Source organism: Tenebrio molitor, chromosome 2 (genome assembly GCF_963966145.1).
Source record: "Tenebrio molitor chromosome 2, icTenMoli1.1, whole genome shotgun sequence".
Classification (NCBI taxonomy): Eukaryota; Metazoa; Arthropoda; class Insecta; order Coleoptera; family Tenebrionidae; genus Tenebrio; species Tenebrio molitor.
The window spans coordinates 27,315,076-27,340,738 of record NC_091047.1 but is presented as its reverse complement, the minus strand read 5'-3'; the positions used below and the strand labels follow the sequence as shown (position 1 = coordinate 27,340,738).

Below are 25,663 nucleotides of genomic sequence, written 5' to 3'. Positions count from 1 at the left end.
CCATTTAAATCTGTGCCTTCACTATAAATTGTGTAACAGAAAACGACGTTAATGATCAGAATTGCATTCAGAATTGCAACAATGAAAACTAATAGCGTAGAACCTGATTGATGAAAGACGGAAAGAAATAATTTGCTTGGAACGAACGTTCAGATTAGAATGGTATTTGGTTAAACAATTTTAATCCGTGTCTTTCACTGGCGTCCATAATTACACGAATTCGTTCATTCACAGTTTCCTTCATTGGTGTCTAAGTAATAAAATAAAAAATAACACTCTGTATGTTGCCTATACAGTAACGTAACTTAGTAGGCGTGATAACGCTCATGCTGGAGCCATCTCTTGGGATTGTGCCAAACTCGCGTCGATAGTTAGACGTCAAAACAGGAAACAATTCACGTTCTAACCGAATTTTTTAATTAAAAATGTTTCGTTTTTACTTTTCGGATGATAAAATGTTTATTATATTATTTAGCCTTTTGTGCCTGAACTGAGTAAAGACAAATAAGGCCTTGAACGTTTAATACCATATCTTCATATCTTTGATTATCTCGGTAAAATGTCAGTGCGACATTTAAATAATTGTCAGGATAATGTCAAATACTGGTACAAAAATGTTCTCTTGCGGCCAAAAACAAAAGTCTTGTATGGTTGCATGTGGAATGTCATCTTTCCATAAAAAGCCAGATATTCCGACAATTGCCTTGTTTTACTTGTGTTATTTTCATAAAATATGACGTTGACATTCGGTCATCATCATTCATCAGAGTTTATTCGGTGGACGTATTATGTCGCAAATTTTCTCTCATAAAAACTGCTTTTGCTGGAAGTAAAAAAATATATCTCCAGTCGCTATCTTTATTTTGTTTATGAGCGGCGTCTATTTAAAAACTAAAGAAGCTAATAATATAGTTTAGTTGAATGCAAAGAAAATGTTTTATAATGCCTAGTTCAGTTGTCAACCATAAATTTACTTTGTTTACTGTTTTGCTTAAAATAGAGGAAATATATCATTAGGTCGCAACTGGCAAAGGACATAGATCTTTAAGGATTGAGTAGGAATGAGATAAGGATCATACAATTTTGTAAAAAAAAGTTTCACGGTTGTTGGCATTATCCGCTGACCATCCTTGAACTCGGAAATTATTTCTGAATAAACATCCATTCCAATAAAAAAATCCAATTAATATTCAAATTTTTGTCTTTTCTTTGAAAATTTTCGTTATTCAGGGTTGTTCAAAATTGTACAATAAATAACAAAAATGCTTATATGTATTAAATAATATACAGGGTATTACATGAGTGATAATAACCCCGGTGGAATTGAAAATGCAACCGACAATACATTTCCAAAGTTAACGTGGCTATTTTAAATATCGTTATTATGCTTCTTTTTTTTCAAGCTTTCTTCTTTTTCTCCTTGTTGTCTTTCATTTAAAAAGTCCGTCACTTTTTTTCTCCTATTATTATCTCTACATCCAATACTTTTACTTTTCACATTGTAACATTTCCTTGATATTGTTTCTCATTGCCATAATTCCACCATGACTCTTCCACTCCACACATTATCTAATTTTGTCATTGTTTATTTATTCATTTTGTTGTCTTTTTTTTCATTTTACTCTTTTATTTTAGATTAGGTACTTTATTTCTGTAAAACACACCCGATGTCGTACTTTCTTTTTGTTTTCTTGTTTCTGTTCCACTTGGAAAAAGTAATTGTATTTATTTTCTCTTGTAGAACACATACTATCGTGCGATCGAATACAAAAAAATCAAAGTAGGCGAAATTGGTGATTTAAACCAATCAAAGCATCAGAATAGCACAATCCAGGTAACTCGATTTTTTTTTAATTCGATCGCACGTTATTTTCAATGCGTCTTCGTAAATCTTTCACAATTCCTTTAATTTCTGTATCGACGCAAAACAAAAACATATTACATACCTAAATACATATGCTTATTAAATTCCTTTTTCCGTTGACCGCTTGTTAATTTCAATATTAATGAATTATCTTGTCTAAAATATACCTAGTGTATTAATGGACCTCATTAATACACTATTTTTCATTAATCAACGATTTTTGCAATTTTGACGTTTTGATGATATGTATTTTGATGTATAAACAACCTCGAACATGCATTGTTTGCACTTACCAACACTTTAACAGGTAGTGCAGCAGGGTTTTCTATATTTTATAGTTGCATAACTGCACAATTACGAAATTCACTTTTTCAAAAGCCGACCTTTTTGGTTATAATTCGCATGTCATATTTTTCAAAGGTAACTAGGTTTTCTTAGCAAGCGTGATTTTTACGTGAAACTGAATGTGAATGGAGTTGACGTCTTCTGACACTCTTTGTAGAAAAGTGAATATAAAGTGTTAAAAAATTTAAAAATGGCCTACCCTGAGGATAAAAAAAGGATGATGGTATTTTATAAGGTCTCATCTTTATCGAAAAAGATGAAATTGGTTTTGATTTGGCTTTAATTTGAAATTTTGTCACAAAAAAAAAGTTTGCGGTCAACGAAAAAATTTTTTAATCAACTCGTTTGTTAATGGGCGATTAATAATCTCAACTATTAAAGGCACTCACTCGCTACACTCGTTCGTGCTTTAAACAGTTTCGATTATTAATCGCCTTCATTAACAAACTAGTTTATTAATAGTTTATAAGTAATCAAAATGTGTTTATTTGCAGCAGGAACTTGCTGGTTGACGATGCTACGTAACGGACGTTGTACAGAAATCTTATATGAGAAAAGCAGCAGAGAAGATTGTTGTGCCAATAATCACCGACTCCACAATGCTTGGTCCCCCGATGAGTTAGACTCAAGCACTTTCTTCTTCTGGAGGGTCTTAGGTGATGGCGTCCGTTGTTCACCATGCAAAGGTAACAAACGGAAAATAAATTTACAAAAATTTACACAACTGTAGCAACCTTAAGAAAATAATTTCTATCAAAGCTTCCCCCTCTTTCTCTCTTAAATTTTTTTCCCTGTGTTCCTGTAATGACAATGATTTCAATTTTGTTCTACAATTTACTTCTTACTTTTCATTATCTTTTTCCAATATTTCAAGAGTTTTTGTTTCCTCTTTATCATTTCATTACTTATTTCTGTGAAGAAATCTAGTCGGTGTAAAGAGTTTTTCTTTCTGTTTTACGTTACAAAACTTTTTTTACTGCTGTACGCACATATTTCTTTAATACCATCATCAAGGGCCCCTTTCCTTCTTCTTTTTCGGAGAATATTCTTTATAAGCTCTTGAACATTTTTATTCAGTATCCTGCAAGGACGTCGACTGCGGCGTCGACAAAACGTGCACCATCAAGAAAGGTCGTCCGAAATGCGTGTGCTCGTCGAAATGCAAGGAGGGCAAGATCCGGTCTAAAAGAGGTCCAATCTGCGGCACCGACGGCCGCAGTTACCGCAACATCTGCAGACTGCGCAAACGAGCTTGTCGACGTAAATCCAACAATCTATCCATCGCGTACAGCGGCACCTGTCAAAGTAAGTCCCTCAACTCGTCTTCATTTGAAAATAAAATAGGTAGCTTTGCAGCTTCCTGTGATAAAATCAAATGTCCATCCGGCATGCATTGCCTTCTAGACCAAAATCTAAGCCCGCACTGCGTCAACTGCTCCAAGAAGTGCTCCGACAATCCCAAGCGGAGGGAAGTCTGCGGCTCGGATGGACTCACTTATCCCAGCGCTTGCCATCTGCGAGAGAAGACCTGCCGGAAGGGCAAGGCCATACCCATCGCCTACAAAGGACCTTGCCGAGGTAGGTGCGCCATCTAAAAAGCAATTCCCACTTTCCCTCACTCTACCCTTTTTTTTTCTCTTCGGTCTTTCCATATTCCACCTTCCACTGGTTTGCCTTTCGCTTCTACGTAAATCTATTCGCCTCCTTTCCTTTTGATCCTCTTCTTTCGCATGACTTGATCTCACTCTGCCTTCTTGCAGAGGGTGCCACGTGCAGCAAGGTCCGCTGCCAGGACAGACAGTCGTGCTTGACGGATGTGTCAACGGGGATGCCGCGCTGCGTGAGCTGCAGCTCCACCTGCCGCCCCCGGCACATGCACGGCCCCATCTGCGGCACCAACAATAGCACCTACCACTCCTGGTGCGAGATGATGTTGGACTCTTGTGCCAAGGGCTACATCATCGACACCAAGTATCCAGGAAAATGCGTAAGGTCCGTTATCTTTTGAGTCCACAGAGTAGCTGATGGAGGTTCTGTTGTAGACGATGAACGTTTGATCTTCACTAAACACTTAGACTTTAAAGAAAACGAAAACCAAAGAGTAGCAGCGATATGGACTACTGTAATGATAAGAAATTCCATTGCATTACACGATACAAATAAATTCTAGTTAAAGGTAGCGATTTTAATAATTCCAAAGTAGATTAATAATCAAGAGGTTATTCGTGTTGTAATAGTATTCGAGCGAGGTGTCTCAGCGCTCAGATGTAAGTAATCCAAGTGTTCTAATTTCTTAACGTAACGATAAGGTAAAGTTAGCGGCCGATGGGCCTTCTATGTAATAACTCACAGTAATAACCAGTATTGAATTTTTTAGTAAAGTAGATGCAACAAACGCCGTTGATGTGTTGTTGTGTGGTATGTTTACTTTGAATTCGTTGTATTCGTTGACAAATTCTAGTCGGAACTAACAGACTTGTTGGATAGCGCCGGTTCTTAAATGTAAACAAATTAAATTTAATTTATTGTACTATATCGAAATAATAACAGTTTGATTTGCATTTAAAACCTTTTACAGCTGGTTCTCAGACAACAAATAACATTAACTTAACCGACGTGATCTTATACAGAAAACGTGTTCAGATAAATAAATGGGGAATTAAGTGAATTGTCAACATTTCAAGATTTGCATGCTTGCTAAAAAATTATCATAAAGTTTTCCATGGATGCACAGGAATGCATAACGTGACTCTTAACCCAAAAACGCCATCCGACCGAATTTATCTCGACGGAGATTGCTCCGCGCCACATAACTGAATACGTTTTATTACACTTTTAAACGCAAAAATGCAAACCCTGATTATGCCACACCGTTATTATTATGTCACTTAATAGCTCATTATTTTTACGCGCTAACAGTTTTAGTTTTATGTCACTTCCTGATTGCCGGTAAAATCGCACCGGTCTCGGATTAATTGCGACGTTTCTATCAGAACTGGATGTCGTCTTTGGTCGCATTGTGTCATTTACGCCTTTTACAATCCCCGGTCTATTATTTATCTGATTTGCGAGCGATAACACTTCACATCATCTAGACCTCAAACGCTGGTTTATTGTACGCGGCTAGATCGAGGCGACGACGCTAAAGTGAAGCCCCAAGGCTACGTAGCGGCCATTTGCCAAAGGGGCATAACTTCAGTTTACTTCTAATTGTTGTCAAATTATTTTAGTTTACTTCAAATACTTCTGTTTGCTGGGTTTGATATTTGAATTTGCAATTCTTCTACTTTATTATGTTGATCTATGCTAAAAACAAATACCTACTGAAAGGGGAGCATGTATAAAATATGTACGTTCCTAATAAAAAACAAACAAAAACCAAGTAGGTAACATTAATTTTTTGCCTTGCCTTTCCAACAAATGGCCGCCGCATGACCTTGAGGCTTCACTTACGACAAGCAAATGCCACATCTAGCGGGTACGTATCTACGATTTATCCCCCTCGACCATTCGCATTTGAACAAAATATTTTCAACACGTTCATGGCTGATACCAAAAATAATTTGATTGTCTGAAGACGGACCTATTTATTTTTCTATTGTTTTAAATTATAATTCAAGTACTTAAAATGAATTATATTGTGTTTGAAATGTAAAATAGTTTGTATTGTTTTGTTAATTAATTCTTTACGTACTTGTTGTATCTTTTGTACAGTATTGTATTTTATTATATTGAAGTATTTTTGTATTGTTATTTTTAAGAAATTATGGTGACTTATGTAAAACACGATGTATTAGACTGGCATAACTTATTAAATATTTATTGTAGATTTAGATAAATAAATCACTAAAACCCTACACCTGTCTCGTTTTTTGGGTGGATAATTTGATACCGATGCACTTTCGCAAACAAATATGAAAAGCTGTGGTTTGAAGCATTATTCGAGTTCAACGTTTTGTTGTTTATCAATTTAGACTAAGGGGCGTTCGGTAGGAAAATATCACATATCAAGATTATTAATACAGTAGCTGCCTTCAGTTCGTGAATGGTTCTCGTCCAAAATGTACTTTTTGAGTTTTGTTGTTTTACTACTAGTTGCAGCAGGTACGATTTTTTTACTGATTTACTGAACATAATTTCTGATCCGAGCTCACTTTCTTTTTTCGTGTAAAATCCTTTCTTTTCTATTTCCTTTTTTTATGTAGGTATTCTAATTTTTTCATTCTCTCTATAATTAGTAACGGGTGACGATGATTGTCCAAAGGACAAATCTCAACTGGCACCGATCAAACTGAGAAAAGATTTATTATGTGGATATGACAGAAGTACGAGACCTACTATTAACCACAAAAATGCAGTTCCTGTAGTTATGAGAATGATACTCAAGTATTTTGCCTTCGTAAGTGAAAAAAATATATAGGTATCCAGAGAAATACATTTTCACTTTATGAATACATTTTTAGGATATTCATGATAGTAGTTTTGTTGTCGACAGTTGGATGGCGATGGTAAGTTTGTTATTGTCTAAAATAATGCTGGTTGTGACGATAGGGGAAAATCAGTAGTTCAATTTTTCCTGTTAATTTTTACTGCATCGTATCCTTATAGTTTTGGAAAGATGAGCATCTGAAGTGGAATCCAGACGATTATGAGTCAATAAAGAGTATACATTTATCTGATGTTGACATTTGGATGCCTGATATTTCTGTCTACAACAGGTAAAGTAATATCTTCATAAAATACTTCCACTAATTAGGTTCTTGAAAAGTCTGTCAGTTCCGAAGTTCTTTTCAACTTTAATTCATTCATTTATTAAAATTAATCAACGGTTCAATGCAGTGATAATAAGATAAAACAAAAAAGTTCCTCCATTCCCTTATTTCTCAACATTTTGTTTTTCTTTTCTTTTTCAGCTCTCGTAACGTTCGTTTTAATCTTCTTTCTCTCCCCGTTACATCTTATTCAATTCACTTTGTTTCCTGGAGTTCTTCTGTCATTTTTTGTTCATTTACAGTCCCTTATCTATAGGTACCACTTCTAAGCTTTCTTGTTAACATAAAATCCATTCAAAAATAAAAAATAAAAACACCACGTGTTGCTTTAGATTGGTAAAATTTAAAAAACCCTAGGTAAACTCTGTCCACTCATAGATTGCTTGACATAAATGTTACTAAAAATGTTCACTCTACGCTACAACAAATAGATCCGGCGCGAAATTTAAAAAAATGGAAAGAGCAGGTTTACACGTGATGTTTTATTATTATTCTGCATGTTTGCACTTAGGAAAGACGAAAGAAAACTTCAGTACAGTAGGAGCAATATAGATATGAATTAGTTTTTATTAATACAGGGTATTTCACGAGCTTTTTCGAATTTCCGAAAAAGCTGGCTACTGAAATTAAAATATCCAGCTTTTTTCGGAAATGGCTAAACACAAGTAAGAGATTATTTAATATGTACTCCTATTTAATGCATGAACAAAAATTACCTCTGTATCATTTTCGATGTTTGTAATTAGATTCTTGAAGCACGCACTCACTTCACAAATTTAAAAAAATCAACATAATATCGCAACGGAACAGATCAAAACAGCAACACGATCAAAACTAATAACTTTTAAAACCAGACAATCGCAAAACAAAGCTCTAAAGATGAAAAATCGTAAATCTAAATATTTAACCACTTGACAGAACTGACAATTTCAAATTTGAAATGTCATATAATTTATTTTTCGCGTGGGTTTCATAACAACAAATGAGAATTAGTGGCGCGAATGTTTCAAGATATCACCAACACAATCTATGATACTTTGTTAATATTTCAATGTTATGGTTTGGGGATTTTGTTATCTAAGGATATTTAAAAAACTGCATTCTATCAGTGGACGTAGTCTAGATATTTTTTCATACTATGTTGGTAACTATAAATTATGACATTTATTTGATTCAAAATAAAATTCAATTGCTTTGAATTCCGTTCATATTGTTTTATTAGCGTGGTTTCATTTATTTATTGATTCTTATTATTTTTACTTAAACATAGGTACCCAGAAGAACAAGACATTTAATAAACACTTAACCTCAAAATTACAATTATCACCAAATTCTACATTAAACAGCGTTGCCGATAATAATTATCGAGGAAAATGCGACGTTGTTGGTTTTGTGACTTTATTTTCTGTTCTAACCTATTTTGTGTATTTTTCATATGATAGAATAATAGTCCAAGAACTTGTATCTTTCATTTATTCTTTTTTTCGCCTTACCAATATCCTTTTTTTCTTTCCTCGCGTTACCATGATGTTATTGTTTTGTACTATGGCGGACAATAAATTTAGGCCGGCCTGTCATTGAGTTGACATCAAAATGTGAAGCTGGCATTATGTTCAACTAACCCCATTTTCGATTTTTGTCATTCTTGTCATCGTGACAGCGATAATCAAAATTAAAATTGGGAAAAGAAGCGTGCACCAGAGAGAAGTGCTACTACAAATCAGTTATGCTAGTGCGTCATGATCTGTAAGTTATGAAAGGGGCGAAGGAAACGCCAAACAGCTTGAAAACCTTCAGTTTGACAAACTGACACATCAGTCATAATGACAATAAATGGTCGCTTGCATTGACTTTTCTGAAATGTCAGAAATTTGCCGGCCTAAATTTATTGTCCGCCATAGTACTACCTTCTTCTCCTTCTGATAATAATGTCTTTGGATTCTTTAATTTAAATCTACTTTACCCCTTCAACCATAGGTATAATATATTAACGCATTACTTTAATTTAAATTTTGTTGTTCATATTTTGCCCCTTCACCCCTTACACTATTTCTTTATACACAATTTACCTTTTGCTCGAGGTTGTGGTTCAGGTATTTGTACTTTCTATTTGCTCTCTTTTTTCTTTTTTTCCCATATTATTCATACTACCCATTTCATCTATTAATAACAACGTGTTTCACCTAAGAGTACGAACCTGACGAAGTCTATGGGCATTGGGCAACACAAAATGCATTTCACAATGAGAACTAGAACTATAAGTGTTGTTTGTAACGTTGCTTCTAGTCAGTAACTTCTTCCATTCAAGGAATCAATAAGACGACGAGTTTCCAAACGAACACCTCTGGATTATTTAATATTGAAACAACTGTTTACAGTAGAGTGTACATGTGATGGAATCTCCTCATCCATAGTTTTCTCTTACATAACCCCCTAGCCAATCGTACATTTAATAGTATCTTCTGAACCTTCAGGAGAGATCAAGGTGGGGACCCCTCTGCCATCGGCACAGTCACTTGCGTGGTATCTTCCGAAGGCCAAGTGGTATGCGTACCACCGTCTCACCACAACAGTCTCTGCGTAGCCGACCTGACCAAATACCCCTTCGATACGCACAACTGCACCATACGATTCGGTTCCTGGGTCCACAGCGGCGAAGAACTTGACATAAGAGTGGCTAAACCTGGAATATCGACCGAAGATTTGGTACCAAACGGCGAATGGGCTCTAGCCGACACGAACGTCATCAAACACCCCGGAAAATTCAAATGTTGTCCCAATAACACCTACCCCTCCATCAACTTCAGCTTCAAGATAAAAAGAGTCGCTGGAGCCCACACCGCCACTGTGATTCTACCAGCCATCGGTAAAACTGAACAAGATGTCTTCTCTCGCTTTCTCTCTCATGACTTGTTCTAGCTTTGATTATCATTACTCTGACTTCGTTGTGGATCGCCCCCAACAACTCTGAACGTTTGAATTTGTGTTACATGAATGTGATTTGTCAATTCCTCTACGTTCAGTACGTTTCATATATGCTGCCTCTAAATGGGGTGAACATTCCTCTGATAAGTAAATATTTCAGGTGAAAATTCTACAATTTGTCATTACTAGAACTGTTTCAGTCTTGTTCGCAAGAGATTCGCTGCTGATTTCAGCATTCACCATTGTCTTCAGCGTGATGTTGAAGAGCATGGTGGAAAATAAGAAAGCTGCTCCCGAATGGATAACCAAAGTAGTGTGCGTTTTAGTTGCTTTTAAGCCGGGGCAAATTGTTTTCCTCAACGATGCTTCTTTCAAAGTAAAGCGTGATACTTACAGGTGGTGATAGTACATGAAGTGTTTTAGGGGTTGAAGAATTCGGAAGGTGATGACGACGGGGCAGCAATAATTAGCGTTCAAGAGGGTAGTTCTGGGCCCAAAGAGTGGTTCCTTTTTGCCAAAATCTTAGACAGACTGTGCTTTGCGATCTTTTTGACTATATACATATCAATGTTTATTAGTTTCACCCCATGAGATACTCGTCCTTGGACCCATAATACACAACAGAAAACTATATAATCAAGCCCGGTGATTTACTTAATACATATTTTTCATTCCTTTGTTAACGTATTAAATAATAAAGAGTTCTGTCACATTTTGTGGGCCCTTTTTACCGTCTTGATCCTTGATCTGGATAAACTGTACCGCAGTACTGTGGAATATCGAATTCATTGGTTCATCGTTTAGCCGCTGACTGCAGCGCCATTCCGAGAAGAGTTTACTTTTAGTTGCATATCCACAATACTGGATTGTGTTAACTCAGGACTCCCTCATTTCTTGTAGAACCCGCTAAGTTTTGCAAATATTTTGATCTATCGTTTTGACTTTTGACACTACAATTTGTGCAGTGCGCCAACGACAAGGCGATGAACTAATCAATTAACAGATGTAGAGACCATTTCATCTAAGAAGTACTATCGCGGCCAAAATACTTTGGTCGTCAATGTGACATAAATGACATTCAATTGTAAAGCAAACTTTAGGATGTTTAACCTTATTTTTTACTACTGTCAAAATTATTTTAATCCATCAGTGTCATACGGGTGGGGTAAATCCCAGCCTCGGAGGCAGGGTTCAAAAGCAAAATATCAACATGGTCGCGGTTTAGACAACCTTCAGAAGCAAGTAAGACGATTCTATATATATATATATATATCAAAAACTGAAGGTGCCATATTTTTGACAAGAATAATTTGAAATTGTCATGTATATTGATATTAATAAATGATTTACATTTGAAGTGTCAAAAAGTGACGACCAAAGTATTTTGGCCGCGATAGTACATAATGCGCACGAACGCGTTTTCATCGGACGAGTCCATGTTCAAATTTTTAGGGGAGGTTTGAGTCCAGCGGCGTGCAGACCTATCAACCACGTAGAATCTATGCGCTCGTTGTTATTTCTAATTTAACCCCGTTAGCGTTCAGAAGTGTTTTGTTTTTGTTATTCCTTTCGCTGTGTATCGTTCTATGGTATTCATTGTTCAATTATTGATTTGTTAGAATTTCAATCATATAAATTAATTGAACTATAGTGACTCCTCAGCTAATCGAATGTTTCTACGGCACTGATCATCAGCTGACTAGCGTCGTACGGTCAGATTTCGATGAGTCATCATGTACTTCTTAGATGAAATGGTCTCTTAACTAAAACGTTTAGATTTAAATTATAAAATCTCTAACGCGTATGTTAAAAATGTTCTCGGATGTTGTCTACCACTACCACTACAGTGAAAGTTGTGTAAATGCCAATGCGTCGTTACAATAACGACACAAGAGCATATTTGGCGCCAATTAGAATGAAGAGTAAGTTTGTTGTGAGTAACTTAAGAGTAAAATTAAACGCATTTACATCTTTTAAAATGTGTATAAAATTCTACAAATATGAGATTTACACTTCTAGAACGACAAATACTGTCTAAATGAATGAATATGAATGTACAATATAATGAAACAGTTGTAAAATAGAAAAGGGAATGTTGGGTAAGCGTGTACCCAAAAAATGTGTACTGATTATGAAAGACATTTATTTTTTTGACAACAGATGTAACAGTTTTGTACAACATTTATCAAAAAAATAGATAAGTAATAACAAAAAGATTTTAGTTTATTTATTTTTATTAAGCAACTTTACATTAAGCCCCTCGTAGTCTGTACAATAGGTAATCTTCTCAAATGTTAAAAACAATAATTTGCACAACAATCACAGTATTATAAAAACAGACGAGACAAACATTAGATTACTGGTTTGGGTGCCTCCTTGTCGAAATCACCAAATACGAGATTACATAATTAAATATGTCGAAAGAAAATATTTATGAATGCGGTGAAAAATTGTGCGGGACTCGAACTCCTGAGGGGAACATCACAGTCGTAAATTTTTTCTTGCACATGTTTAATTACATAAAATTGGGATTTCTTGTTGAACGTTCCCACAGCTAATGTCAATGGCTGCGATTTGTGGTCATGTATTAATTACGTATACGAATGGAAAGTAAACAAGAGGATAATTTTAAAACCACGAAACCACACTTAAGGCTTTTTGCAATTTGTGTCGTAATAAACTCTATACATTTTTTTTGTCATGGCTTATTTACAGAATATTACAAGATGTACAGACTCCAATTGTTTAAGTAAAAAAAGACAAGTTTATAATTATACAAATATTCCAATAAAACTGGAATGGAACAAATAATGTAAAAAGTAAAAATAAAAAGTTATATCTAATCTTAGTATTTTTATAATAATAAAGAAGACAGTTTTACATTAAAAAATACACAGTTCTAATAGGTCAAATATCAGTCTACTACAAAGTATTAACTAATTATGACTTTAAAAGACATCATTATGTCTTTACACTATTTACAATGAATAAAATAATAATGTACAATACGTTTGCATCGCAAAACAGCTGTGGGTCTAGAAATAAAGTCATTAGGTTACATCAGCATGTGCACACTATATAACAAGACACAACTATGGAATGCTTTAGTCACTACGACACGGTTGGTTCAAGATCGGGCACTCACTTGGTCGGATAAGGGTTAATAACTGTCACTGCTGCTGCTTGTTGGCTTGCTAACACTGCGGCTGAAACGTAAACCTAAAATTATTCACTAGAATTCAAAACATCAACATCGGTCTGTGTGAACGTAAAACCACGATTTCCGACTGGCAACTGTCATTGCTTGGCAAAACGTAAATTTACATTCACACAGACAACATGCGATCAAATAAATCTGGAAAGCCACCAGGTTACGAATAACAAAACTCGACTCGTAGATTGATTCATACTAACTATCAAATCAAGTCAAAGAAAAACTTTTTTTGTGTCAAATGCAGCCGTATTCTATCATTATTATATCTAAAAACTTAATTAAAAATATGTAACATTGTATTTTCAAAAACATTCGAAATATTACATTTATGACGTTAACTAGTGATGGGCAATGGAAATATTTCTGAAACGGAAATATTTCAGAAACAGAAACATTATGTATTTCCATAAGTTTCCCAGCTTAAAATTTTACCCCCAAATCTCAGAAACATAACCTCAAAAGTCTAACACTGACAAGATATTCAGGTTATTCAAGTACTTAAATAACTCCTTATGCACAACCCAAAAGTCTACAATAGGTCAGAATTCTGTCTGAACCGGTTGATTTAAGCTTCGCTGATCAAAAAATAATTTATTCAATCTTAAAACATTGTCAACAACCATAGTCCACGCGTTTTAGGATGGCCGATGGCGAGAGCCGGCAGCCGGCGCACCACGATTGGTGCTTCGGAACGCTTTGGTAAATAAGAGTCGTTGCAGTGGCGTAACAACAAAGATTTAGATCGAATATCTAAGTTTCTTTTAAGCTGTTTGCATTTCCAGAACTGTCTACCTGTGTGTAAATGATAGGCCTTGCTTTTATGATTATCCGGGGTTAAATAATTCCTGAACATTTCTTGAAAGTCATAAACCGAGAAGACTCCGCCACTGGGACTTTTCAAACGGCAGGCTTGCGCGCTTTCATTGCGCGTCCAAGCCGCTCGCCATCCTAAAATGCGTGACCTGTACTTTATTATTTGGTGTTTTCTTGAAAAGAAAAATAATCCCAATATGATGGAGCACACATTTTAAAAATTACAATGTTTCTAAGTTTCCGGAAATATTTCCAAATTATAAATTTCCGGAAATTTCCCATCACTAACGTTAACCATGTTAACTAGTCCCACCTACTCACGTAAAACAATAATCGACTCGTAGATCGATTCATACGAATGTCAACTGTCATTCGCTCGAACTAAACGACATCTGCCGGTTTGAGGCGAACTTCCAAATTTCTTTGATCAGTGATTACGTAGAGACTCACCTCCATACGGGGGAGGATACATGGGATATCCAAGGCCTACGTGTGTGTGGTGGTGCGTGTGCACGTGTCTTTGCGGGGGCGGCGAGCGCGAATCTTTGCTGTCCCCCGGCGTCTGCTTGCCCCCCGAGGGCGTCGTGTTCGTCGGTTGTGACGTAGGCGGCTGTGTCATCTGGGGCTGCGACGGAATGGTCGACTGTCCGCTATTCGTTGACGGACTCGAACTGGCCACAGAAGTCTTTGGGGTGGGCGACTTGATCGCCCTCTCTTGGAGTTCGTGGATTTTGTGGGATGAGAAGTACTGAGCGTGGTGCTGGAGCATGTCCAGGGCTTTGGGAGGAGGAGGGGCGCGAGACAGGTCCTCGGGAGCGTGGTACCGCGGGATCTGAGGGTGCAAGTAGGGGTTACCGCTGTAGGGACCAGGTACCATGATACCCCTGTACATGGGGTGGTTGGGGTCGAAGGGAAGCGCCCCGTAATGGGCCGACTGCATGTAGCTGGGGTGGATGTAGGCATATTGCGACGTGGGGGGCGGCGGCGGGCCTTGAGTTTCCATGGTGGGCTTGACGCCTTCTTGCTTCACGTCTTTGTCCTTTTTTTCGTCCGACTTTGCTTCTTTGTGTTTCAAGTTGGGGCTCGGCGGCGGAGGGGCCTTGTTGGGGGTGTTGCTCTTGTGCTCTGACATTGATTGTTGCTCTCGGTTGCGGCGCTGGTCGTATACGTATAGGCGGCGAACGTCTTCGTCTCTTTGATTGTGATGCGATTGCTGTTGCTGGGGTTGGCGGGAGTACATGTAGGGGTTCATCTGGTTCTTGATTTCGATGCTCTCTTTGAGTATTTGATGGTTCTCGTTTTGGTGCTTCTCCTTGACGGGCGGTTCCGCCTTCACTTTGCCGGGAGTGGGCACCTGGATCGGGTTCGGAATCGGTGCCGGCGGTTTGATCGGCTGATCAATGATCGGACTAGGACTTTCTTTTATCCTCTCTTCTTTGATTTTGTCCTCCTGCACCATGGGTACGCCTCCGAAATTTGGGTCCATATTGTACGGGTACCCTGGCATATAACCATACGGGTTGTAATAATGTTGCTGAGGTAAAATTTTTTGTTGGTAATCAGATCCTTCTTTCTTACCGTCTTTATCAACTGGTTTTTCTGCAGCTTTGTCAGGTTCCTTCGATTTCGCTTCTTGCGTCTGCTGTTGCACCGACGGAACCAAATACTGAGGCTGTCCGTAGAAAGGGTACATACCGTATTGCGGCATGTGGGGCAGCGACTGCCCCGATTCAGTCTTCTTGTCGGCATTTTTACTCTTATCCCCCATGTCGGACTCCATCACAGGAGCTCCGTCGTCCGAGATATCAGAATAAGCGGGACTTTGCACTTCGTCCCTGGCAGTTTGTTCCACTCCAAAAACTGGTTGTTCAGCTTGGGGGGGATGAGGGCTCCCGGCTGGAGACTTCCGATTCTTCTTCTTAAAATTCTGGGGTTTGACGTTGGGATTTCCGTTCTGTTGCGGCTGCGGCTGCTGTTTGGTCTTGTCTTCAGGCATGAGTGCGGCAGTGGGTTTCACTTTGAACTGCGTTATCTTCGCCGTTTGCTGGCTGGGAGACTGCGGAGCGTGGGGCGACATCTGAGAGGAGATCTGGGAGTTGGCTTGGAGATTTTGGGGAGGGATTATGAGAGTCGGGGGTTGAGTGAACTGCTGAGAAGGCATGTTCACCTGAGATTGCAACTGATTCGTGAAAGACTGCGGTTGAGAATTCGTATCGTTTTGGGAACTCGGCTGGTCGGAAGGTAGAGACACAGAAACGTTTCTCACAGAGGGCAGAGGACCTGAATTTGACATTGGTGTTCCTGAAACAATCATGGCATCAGTAAAACATAATGTTCAAAAACTAAAGCGTAAATGGAGTAAACATGATGAAAAAAAAATGGCGTGTTTGTGTCCTGACTAATGGTATACTTTTTCTTCAAATCTACCAAATCTGTAAGATTTTCTGAAAAAATTCTAAAATTTCCTTCTGAATGGCAGGTACATATTACCAACTAACATCTGTAGCTTCCAACTTTTCCGTGTAAAAAGGCTAATATGAACGTAAAACCAATTCACTAGGCCTTTCTTTATGTAACTCACAAATTACCCTATTAAAATTTTATATTTTTCTTTGAAGGTTTTTTTTAATCTAACGCTGGTTTTATGATGTATGTTAACTTTATTGGCAACATTGTGACGACATTTACTGAAGTTTATGTTCCCATTAGGAAAATTATCTACATATTGGTAAATGTGATCCGCCATCTTAAAAAATAGGAGATCGAAGAGTACGAAGAGTGTATTTTTTGAAAACCATGATGGTGATGGGTGAATGTAGGGGCGAGAAGAGTAGCGAGTACGTACCTGCCACTTGCGGCTTGTTAGCGGCAAAGACCCCGACGGGATACTCCTCCGGGGGCGAGTACCGCAGCACCCCGGGCTTGACGACGTTCTTGGTCTCTACCAGAGGCACGGTGGGTGATCCTGCGCCTGTACCTAGATCCTGCAAACTCTGCGGGGTGGCCGGGGAGGGAGGAGTACTGCGCGGAGTTGCCGGCTGACTAGGTACGTCGAGAAGGCCAGCACCTCGCAGTATCAGTGGCAGTTCCGTTTCCTTCTTCTGCGGCGTCAACGGACTGTCCTGGCTCTTATCTGGCGACTTGACCGGCGTGGCCGGACTGGGGGCCTCGATGTTCGATTCGTCGTTCTCCGACATGGAGGTGACGTCCTTGGTGTCGTCGTCATCGACAGAGCCATGGGCGTGCGACTGGTGGTACTTCAGTCCGTTGATATGTTTGTACTTCTTCGAGCAGTTGGGTTCGGGGCACTCCAGCAGCACGGGGGAAGGGGGAGGGCTGCCGCAGGGGGTGGGCGTGCTGGGGACGGGAGGCGTCGGCGGGGGGACCACGATCTTGGTCTTCTTTCCCTGGACGCTGGGTTGGGGGGAATCCTCCTCGCCGGCGCGACTCTTCCGCTTGTTGCTGGGTTCTGGACGGGGAGGCACGAAGGGCGTGGGGGACGAGGGGGCCGTGGAAGGACCCGAACCGTTCGCCGCCCCTCGACGCCCCTTCACGCCCCCGTTCCGCAACTTACTGTGCACGGATGAGCGGGTCTCTGTGAAGTTGCTTAGATCAGTGCTCGGAGTTGCAGCGGCGGCAGAACGTCCTCTCTTACCTCGTCCTTTCGGAGTACGATTGTCCAGGTCACTTGTGGGAGAATCACAGAATCTGCGACAAAACAAGAACAAAATGGTCAAAAATTTACATTTTCCATTCCCTCATTTTCACATTCCCTCAAAAATTTTAACCTTCAATTGTTCACACTTAAATCATGAATCGTGAAGTTACTTTATGGTTGAGGACGAACGAAATGACACAAAATGACACAGTTATGGACAACAAAACAAAATAAAAAACCAAGATCGTGAACGTAATAAGTTATGTATTTAACTTGTCAAAATACATAAAAATATACATTACAAAAATATATAAATAAATAACATAAACGTACTAAAACTAGTTTGGTAACAATGAGAAAGACCAGATGTACCAATCGTTACTAAGTTATTATTATTATTATTATTTTTTGAGCAACAATTTTACTTTGACGTTTACTGAACTATGAAATTTAATTGATCGATTCTCACCTAGGGGGCGCCCAGTCGTGGCGCGTGCAGTCCAGTAAGGTTCCTACGTAGGTTTTTCCTCTCCAAGTTACGTTGACAACTAACACACCTGAAACAGTTTCCATTTTCAGATGAAATTTGCACTTGTCTCCTAATTTGACAACAAACAATGTAATTTAGCGACGTCGCTGTTAATTATTTGTGCTGTTATGTGCTGTTGCAACGTGTCATGTGTTTGCAACTGACGCACAATTTTGATACTTCACTTAACAAATTACAGCAAATTGATACTAATTAACGTGAACTATCAGAGACTCTCTAAACAGTTAACATCTTGTGTTAAGCACAACGTAATCTAATAAAAGTTTTCCTAATTGACAGATAACTTAATGTAGCGAAGGTCGTTAACTGTATTACGGTAAACATTTAAGTTGTAGAGAAGCAGAATAAAAAATACAACACAAATTAAAAGTAGAGAAAAAATAATGTTTCTAATGGTGTTCAAGAAATCCATTGTACAGTTGGTTGCAAACAAAACGGGAACTGTCAGAATAAAATTGACACATTTTTGCAATTTTTCCAGCGTGAAACCTTCTTACGAGAGATAGGTTAGACTGTTAGAGTTAACGTCAAAATTAAATGACAGTTTTAAAAATCACTTGATAGGTATTGTCAGGTAGACAATTAATTGACAAATCGACAAAACCAAATTTACATTAGGAAAATTTTCGTTTCCCGTTTTTTTTTGCAACCAACTGTATGTGTGTATGACATTTGAAGGCAAATTAGCATCACTGTATTTCTACCGAGTTCTGTCACAACTGTTATACAAAAATTCTACAACGCCTGCTTTGTTGTCTTTGTGATTTACCCAATGACAACTTTGCAACAATACCAAATGGCAAAATAATGTTTTGAATAATTATAATAACTCATTAATTAGCAACAAATTTGTTTCTTCTATATGTAAGGTGTTCATTTAAATTTATCCTCAAAGTAGGCGTTGAAGAGTCGATTGTCAACGCACCACGGATTCCAGATTACGGATCAGCTGTTTAAGTCTAACCTCATTTCTTGCGTTGTTTGTGTTTTTACTCTGCAGACTGACGACGTTCACAATTGACTCTTCAACGCCAACTTTGAAAAGAAATTTAAATGAACACCCGATATTTTGTCTCGACATTTTCATCTGGCTTTTTATATTAACGTAGATAGAGATAGTTCCGCTAGTAAGCTAGTTTACCAATGATCTGCCACTTACTTCTTATGCCAGAAAAAGATTTTCCTTTGGCAATTTTATGTGGTGTGATATTTGACATTTGTAGCTTCAATCAAAGACACGAAAAATACTTCTGCAGCCTACTCTGTTCAGAAATCATTTTGCTGCGCACACGTTTGTAAAAATATATTTATTTTTGAAGATCCTATAGATCATTACGTTACAACTACAAGCGATAAACCGTAGTTTATTTCCTGCTTCGTCTTAAACAACAAGAAATGGTTGCAACGGAGCGAATACACGAGATCGTATCCAGCTGGGCCATAAATCTGTTAAACATCACCGGCGCAGTAACGTTCTGTTTTGTTTATCTTATCTCCATAATCAAATAGGGGATCTGAAGCGATTACGGTTCGAAAGGCTTACCTCCTTCGGTCTCGTGCCATACGATTCCCTCAAGCGTGACACTTGTACCAGGTTCGCAGGGTCCCAAGCAATCCGGTTCGGTGATGGTTCCGACGCTGGTGCCTATGCACACGTCCGATACCTCCTGTAACAAACGTGGCGTGTCAACGAAAAACTAACATACGTCACGTCGACGACGTGGATGGCATTCGAAATACGATAGCGAACATGACAGATGCACCGGGAATATCAAACCGCACAAATAAAATGACTACAACGACCAACGCTGACACATGTTTCAGCGGGTTTTGTTTAACAGAATTGCTCGATGTTTGGCTACCGCAGACGATATGTTTCAAGTGGTTCAAGTTTCGAACCAGATAAACATGAATAAAACAAGTTAAATAGGAAACACTGTTTTTGATCTACACTTGAAGAGTCGAAGGTTCCTCAGGTCACCAGTTTGGGACCAGTACTTCCGCATATGTCAAATATCACTGCTTTGAAGAATTGAGATTCTTCTCTTATGCGTACAACGCGGAACCACCTTCGTAGTGAAGTCAGAAATAAGCTGTTTTTGGGCGTGAAGTAACATTATCGGTGGAAAAATACAGAATAAATTCGAAGATTTGGGTAACGTGTCACGACTTGTCAGGAATTCGCAAGCTGCATCTTTTATGCAGATGAACGCAAAAAACCCGGCGCGGCTTGTCTTGCAATAACAGCGTGTCAGCCGTTGAATCAGAAATGAAAATTTTTATGGAAATAAACTAAAGTGATAACTGTGCGTCAGGTTCGCGTAGAAAAAATTAATTATCTCCGAACTGGTGGCAGCAATCCGGAATTGTCAACAAAAGAGATAAATTAAAAGCTCGGAGGAAAACGGCGGCTCTTTATTTAAAATTAAACTTCCAAAGGAAGCCGGAATTTTCACAATTTAATTTGTTTACGATTCGCGCAACAAAGGAAGCAAGTGGCGAGGGGAATGTGAAAATTGCATTTCCGGAAAATCACGTAACTTTATTACAGGTGCGGATCGGATTGAAAACGCTCCCGGAACGCTTTCGCGGAGAAGAATGAAGAGCGCTAATCGTCCTTAATGAAGCTAATTTAACACGACGAATTCGATCGTGTGGCCATTTCGACACTCGAAAACTGAACCGTCATCCGTCGTAATAGCCCAGAGCTGAAGCAATTAACTGGCGAAATTATTTTGAAACGAGTGCCAGATCGGTACAATGAGCTCTGTAATGAAAACCGTGCATCTACCCTATCATTATGGCACCCACTCTCTCCTCTTTGTACCGGCGGGTCGATAATAACGCTCCGGATGAAATAAGAAGTAAAAAGTTCGAGGCGGCGACGACGGAATAAGTAATTTCGTTAAACCACCTGATGACAATTATGTGTAATTTGGCAGCGAGCAAATAACAAACATCTGTGGACTCGTTACGGATTTGGCTAATGAAATGTTTTGTAACGTCCATAAAAAAGACTAGTACGCTGGTCCAGATTGTTCTTGTCGTTGGAGTTAACGACCCTCGCTGAGAATCACGATTTAAAATGGATTCCAACAACTCGAGGGTTGCTCGACTATACCGATAACCATTGATGTACAAGGATAATTGGATCTCTAATATGGGTTATTGAGGGGTAATTTAGGTTTGAGCGGAACTGCAATGCGAGTCAAGACATGAGAAGTGTATCAACAGAACGAGCAAACACAAAAACACCCTACAAAGATCTTATAAATGTAAAAAGAGTTGGATTTTTTGCGGCCAACGTGACTAACATAATGATCTTTAGCCCAATATGGCTCACATTGAGTATTCTTGCAATTAAATTGTCCGTCAAAAAAGTACCACTTTTAATCCTAACAACACAATCTACTATTTACATGGCTGTTAAAAAAATGGTTTGATAGTCGAAGTAGCAGACATGAAATGTGAAGATCTGTCCCAGCAGAAGAAAGTTAATGTTGTTCAAGAAAAGGTAATGTTGGCATATTTCGGAAGTTTGATTTCACTGAAAGGTTCTTTAGTATGGCTTCTGATCCAGTTTTAGTTTGTTCTCATTTAGTTTACAATAATTCATAAATTAATTACATAATTAAATCGTTGATGCATTCTTCTTTCCTTTATCATCAGTGATATTTCGTCACTATTTCATTACAATTTCGTGACAATTATGAAAAAAGTACCATTTCATAACGACAACAAATTACGAAAAATTCCACTTTTAAAAATGCAATTAGATAAATTACTATTCATGTGCTGATGCACTCTGTACAAGCAGTGAACGGTAATATCCGTTATTCTTTTGCATATTTATATATTGACACATTATAATATAACAACAATAAATTGAGAATGACGAAAATAACAAACTAAAGAAAGAATAAAAAAAAAGAAAACAATTTTTAACTTGGGATTTTTATCTCAGGTTTGTTACACGGAATAAATGGTCACGTACCAAATAAATACTTAAGCACAACTTAACAAAAATGTTGTACATTGTACATATTTATAAACACGTCGAGATGGTGAGTCACTAGTTATTAACAAGATAAATAACATGTTTTGTCTTGACAATTAAGGAATTCGGACATTGAAAATACAGACCTTCTTTTTTTTTGCAGCAAATAAATGTTTTTCAACAGTGTCTTGTCTTCAAACAATTACTTAAAATCTATGAGGTGCCAAAAACGCACTTAATAAGTTTGTTGATTTTCTTCCTCATTTTACGAAATTCCACAATTTATTTTGTTCATTAAACTTTTGATAACAGTAAATACGACATAATTTTTAAAGTTTGGAAGATACCTTTCTAGAAAGGGAAAATGAAAATCTCGCTTGCCAATATCAAAAAATGTCAAAACTAGCAAAGGGTACGTACTTACTGTTTTTTAATCAATGTAATGTAAGGAGTAAAGATTAAAAATTCTAATTCAAATAAGTGGAGAATGAACAGCTACTTTTTTCTGATTCATTTTATTTTAATTTCAACCAGTAAGGGCTAATTGCCAACTGTAAAGATGTAAGGATTTTGGCACGGAAAAAATCACTTCTTCTAAAATATTTCTTTGATGGTTTATTTTACGCCGAAAATAATTATTCAAAGTGAAATGCTTGAAAATCTACTAAATGGAGAATGTCGTGAAAAAAGCCTCTTGGCGCCATCTTACTAATATTACAATGAAGCCTAAATAACATCAGGAAATGAGAAGCTCTTAGAGCCAATGGGCTTCTTGGTGCTGTCTTACCAGTCGTATGTTATTAAAAAAGATACATTTCTCATAATTGCGATTTAATTAAAAATTATTTAAGGATGTAATAAAATAGCTTGGTTTTACACACATTATTACTTCTCAATGTTTCATTAAAAATCCATGTAGGTACATTATTAATTCCCTTTGTTAATCCCCCTCAAATAAAAAAAGGCGATTAATCAAGCAGATTAAACATATCCAATTCATTTCTCACCGCAATCAGAACTCGTACACACCTGTTTATGAAATGAACACTAAAAGTAATTAGATTATTAATTAATTACATTTATTATTTATGGCCGTGATTAATGTTTATACATCAGAGGACAAATTATAATTCGAACAGACATGTTATTAACAATGTTATAAATTATCCATATTATCAACATATCATTAACAAACTTGTTTACAATCGAACTTTCCATTAAGAGGATCAACCAATACTGCATTCTGTCGCAACCCACATGTTCCTTTCTAATCCGAATGAAGCAGTAAATTAAAATTATCTTTTCAGTTAAACGTCAGAAAAAAAGTGAATCAAATCTGTGGATTTTTTGCTAGTGTTCAATGTCGCAAGCAATTAGTCAAACAAAATAAAATCAAGGCGCTATCTAATCAAATGTCTTAAAGGAATATGTAATGGTAAAGATAAAGGTAAGTCGACGGAAAGATCTTCTACTAAGTTAGTACCGAATAGATCAGATAATATAGATTCTCTGAGAGTAAAAGATCAGTAATGACACCAACAACTCTATTTAAAGCTGTGTGGTGGAACATTGAAGAGAAAAATAGAGAAAATCACCAAAAGGAATGGTAGAAAATGAACTGGAAGATACTACACTTCGCGAACATCTAGACGTTCCGTAAGAAATATTAAAGACGTGTCTAGGTGAAGTACGTAAAATGTGTGTTTAACGCCTACAAGAGTCTTGAAACTGCAGTCGACATGGGAAGTTCAATTAGTCGCTTTTTAGGTAGCTACCGGTTTAGAACAGAGTTGGTGTTTGTCTCTCACACTGTTTGAAATTTATCTCCCAAGAGTACATCAAGAGTGGAGCAGGAAATGGAAATGAAATAGAGTTCAACTACTGCATACCGCACCTTTATAATTACTGAATGCATTGTATTATTTAACAGATCATCTCTGGCTTTACGGCTGGCGATAAGTCCTGACCTAGATCCCATTGAATACGTGTGGGTTCCTCATCCCACTTGAAATTACTGAACAACTTGTACAGGCGAGATCTCATTAAAGTCCTTTTTTAATCTGAACCGTAAAATTTTCAATTAAAAGTCGCTAGCGCCGCATTTCCGTCAACAAATACCGAGTGGATTTAAATCGGTGGGGATTATTGATTCGTCGAACGTGTAAACGAGTCAACTTTGTATCGCAGCGTCGGGTTTAATAAACATTTGTTGGTAATTGGTTGCTTGTTTGATAGGAACACAATGGAACGAAACGCCGATACCGCGAACAATACAGATTACAACAATCCACTACATTTCTATGCATTTCTAGCAATAATAATTTAAACTGGAACAATATTATCAAACAAAATTTTGTCGGGGAAACGAACATTCATTTACATTTAAATTGAGTCGGTGGCGACGAAAAAAATCCATCATATCCGGTGAAATACTCGGCCGGATCATCGGCGGATAAAAATTTTCCAGTTTGTTTTCACCGGCGATAATGCCCCCGTCGGATTGACGGCCCAAAGTGATTAAATAACGAACATTTATGCGGTTACGAACGTCTGTTCGGGTGGAGAATCGATATGTAACCCTACCCCGACTATCAACAGCCGAAACATGGGGTGGCACGCCATATCTACAGCGGAAGAAAAATGGGTGGTACAAGTCGGCGAGGGCCATAAAAGGGCGATTCAAATGGGGCGAAATTGAAATAAATATTTTATTTTTGTGAGAACTACCGTCGTCAACCCCAACTGTTCTCGTCGATGTTGTTCAGTAATTCCATTAGATTTCATTAAATTGCAAAACAAATAAACCGCCGCGACTAGCTCAACTGCGAAGTTGACACTGTCATTGTGTACACGAATGCCTCGTTTCAATTAAATTATGTTAATCCCACGCGTAGTGTTATTGCTAATGCAATTCCTAAAATCCGCCTAAAGAGGATAATTAATCAAAACACCTACCGAAAGCTGACAAAAGGATAAAGGCGATACAAGACGAGACAACTGCCCACGCGCCGAATTGAGGACACAGTTGTATAATCCTGGCCTGGGCAGGGCCCAGGACGATCTGTCACGCGTCGCGATACATTTTCACGGGATCATAATTGTTAAGAGTTTTTTCAGCAAGTGATGCAAATCAAAACTCGTATTTTGATTTTGTTGTTTTGGCAAAATTCAATAATTTTGTAATGTTTCAACGAGGAAAAGAAGAGAAAAATTTAGCAGTACCGGGAAGTCATTCGGAGACAATTTGCGACTTATTTATCCAAAGAAGAAATAGTCTCATGAACTTTATACTATACCTATTTGCAGTTCAAGAAATGTGGTGCTTCGACATTGAAAATGTTTTAAATCCTGAAACTGGTACTACCAGGATGTGCAAAAACTCCGATTATTAAAAGCATAAAGCGGCGTGTGTCGTGCATAAATTAGTTTGCATCAAGAGCAATCAAGAAATAAGTAGCAACATTTAAACAGATCAACCTGGTTTGATGCTACAAACGATGCGATACGGAAAGACGAAGATACTAT

The 25,663-nt window shown here is 37.8% G+C and overlaps 3 protein-coding genes across 14 annotated transcripts in view; 2 read left to right on the top strand and 1 right to left on the bottom strand.

The window, feature by feature from the left end:
• The window catches only part of Fs (Follistatin), a 102,845-nt gene extending 96,779 nt beyond the window's left edge, over positions 1–6,066 (top strand). For 2 of the 4 annotated variants that reach the window (XM_069038231.1, XM_069038230.1), the window contains 5 exons: positions 2,704–2,895; positions 3,287–3,514; positions 3,554–3,787; positions 3,970–4,196; positions 4,252–6,066. In XM_069038231.1, the coding sequence (XP_068894332.1) occupies positions 2,704–2,895; positions 3,287–3,514; positions 3,554–3,787; positions 3,970–4,196; positions 4,252–4,266 (896 nt within the window). In that variant the 3' untranslated portion in view covers positions 4,267–6,066. The remainder of the gene's footprint in view (positions 1–2,703; positions 2,896–3,286; positions 3,515–3,553; positions 3,788–3,969; positions 4,197–4,251) is intronic. The other 2 variants (XM_069038232.1, XM_069038233.1) reach the window with 2 other exon arrangements.
• Positions 6,067–6,154: 88 nt separating this feature from the next.
• On the top strand, positions 6,155–10,621 carry LOC138123481 (neuronal acetylcholine receptor subunit beta-2-like). Its single transcript, XM_069038229.1, has 8 exons — positions 6,155–6,313; positions 6,448–6,608; positions 6,673–6,717; positions 6,818–6,927; positions 9,456–9,847; positions 9,901–10,053; positions 10,107–10,282; positions 10,330–10,621. Exons 1-8 carry the CDS (start codon positions 6,271–6,273, stop codon positions 10,495–10,497), a joined length of 1,248 nt encoding a protein of 415 aa, XP_068894330.1. The 5' UTR covers positions 6,155–6,270; the 3' UTR covers positions 10,498–10,621.
• Positions 10,622–11,875: 1,254 nt separating this feature from the next.
• sbb (scribbler) overlaps positions 11,876–25,663 on the bottom strand; it is a 148,815-nt gene continuing 135,027 nt past the window's right edge. For 7 of the 9 annotated variants that reach the window (XM_069039852.1, XM_069039850.1, XM_069039853.1 and 4 more), the window contains 5 exons: positions 19,685–19,808; positions 18,061–18,148; positions 16,779–17,641; positions 14,384–16,234; positions 11,876–13,112 (listed from right to left, as the gene is read on the bottom strand). In XM_069039852.1, coding sequence (XP_068895953.1) covers positions 13,048–13,112; positions 14,384–16,234; positions 16,779–17,641; positions 18,061–18,148; positions 19,685–19,808 — 2,991 coding nt within the window. In that variant the 3' untranslated portion in view covers positions 11,876–13,047. Of the gene's footprint in view, positions 13,126–14,383; positions 16,235–16,778; positions 17,642–18,060; positions 18,149–19,684; positions 19,809–25,663 lie in introns of all 9 variants that reach the window. The other 2 variants (XM_069039858.1, XM_069039855.1) reach the window with 2 other exon arrangements.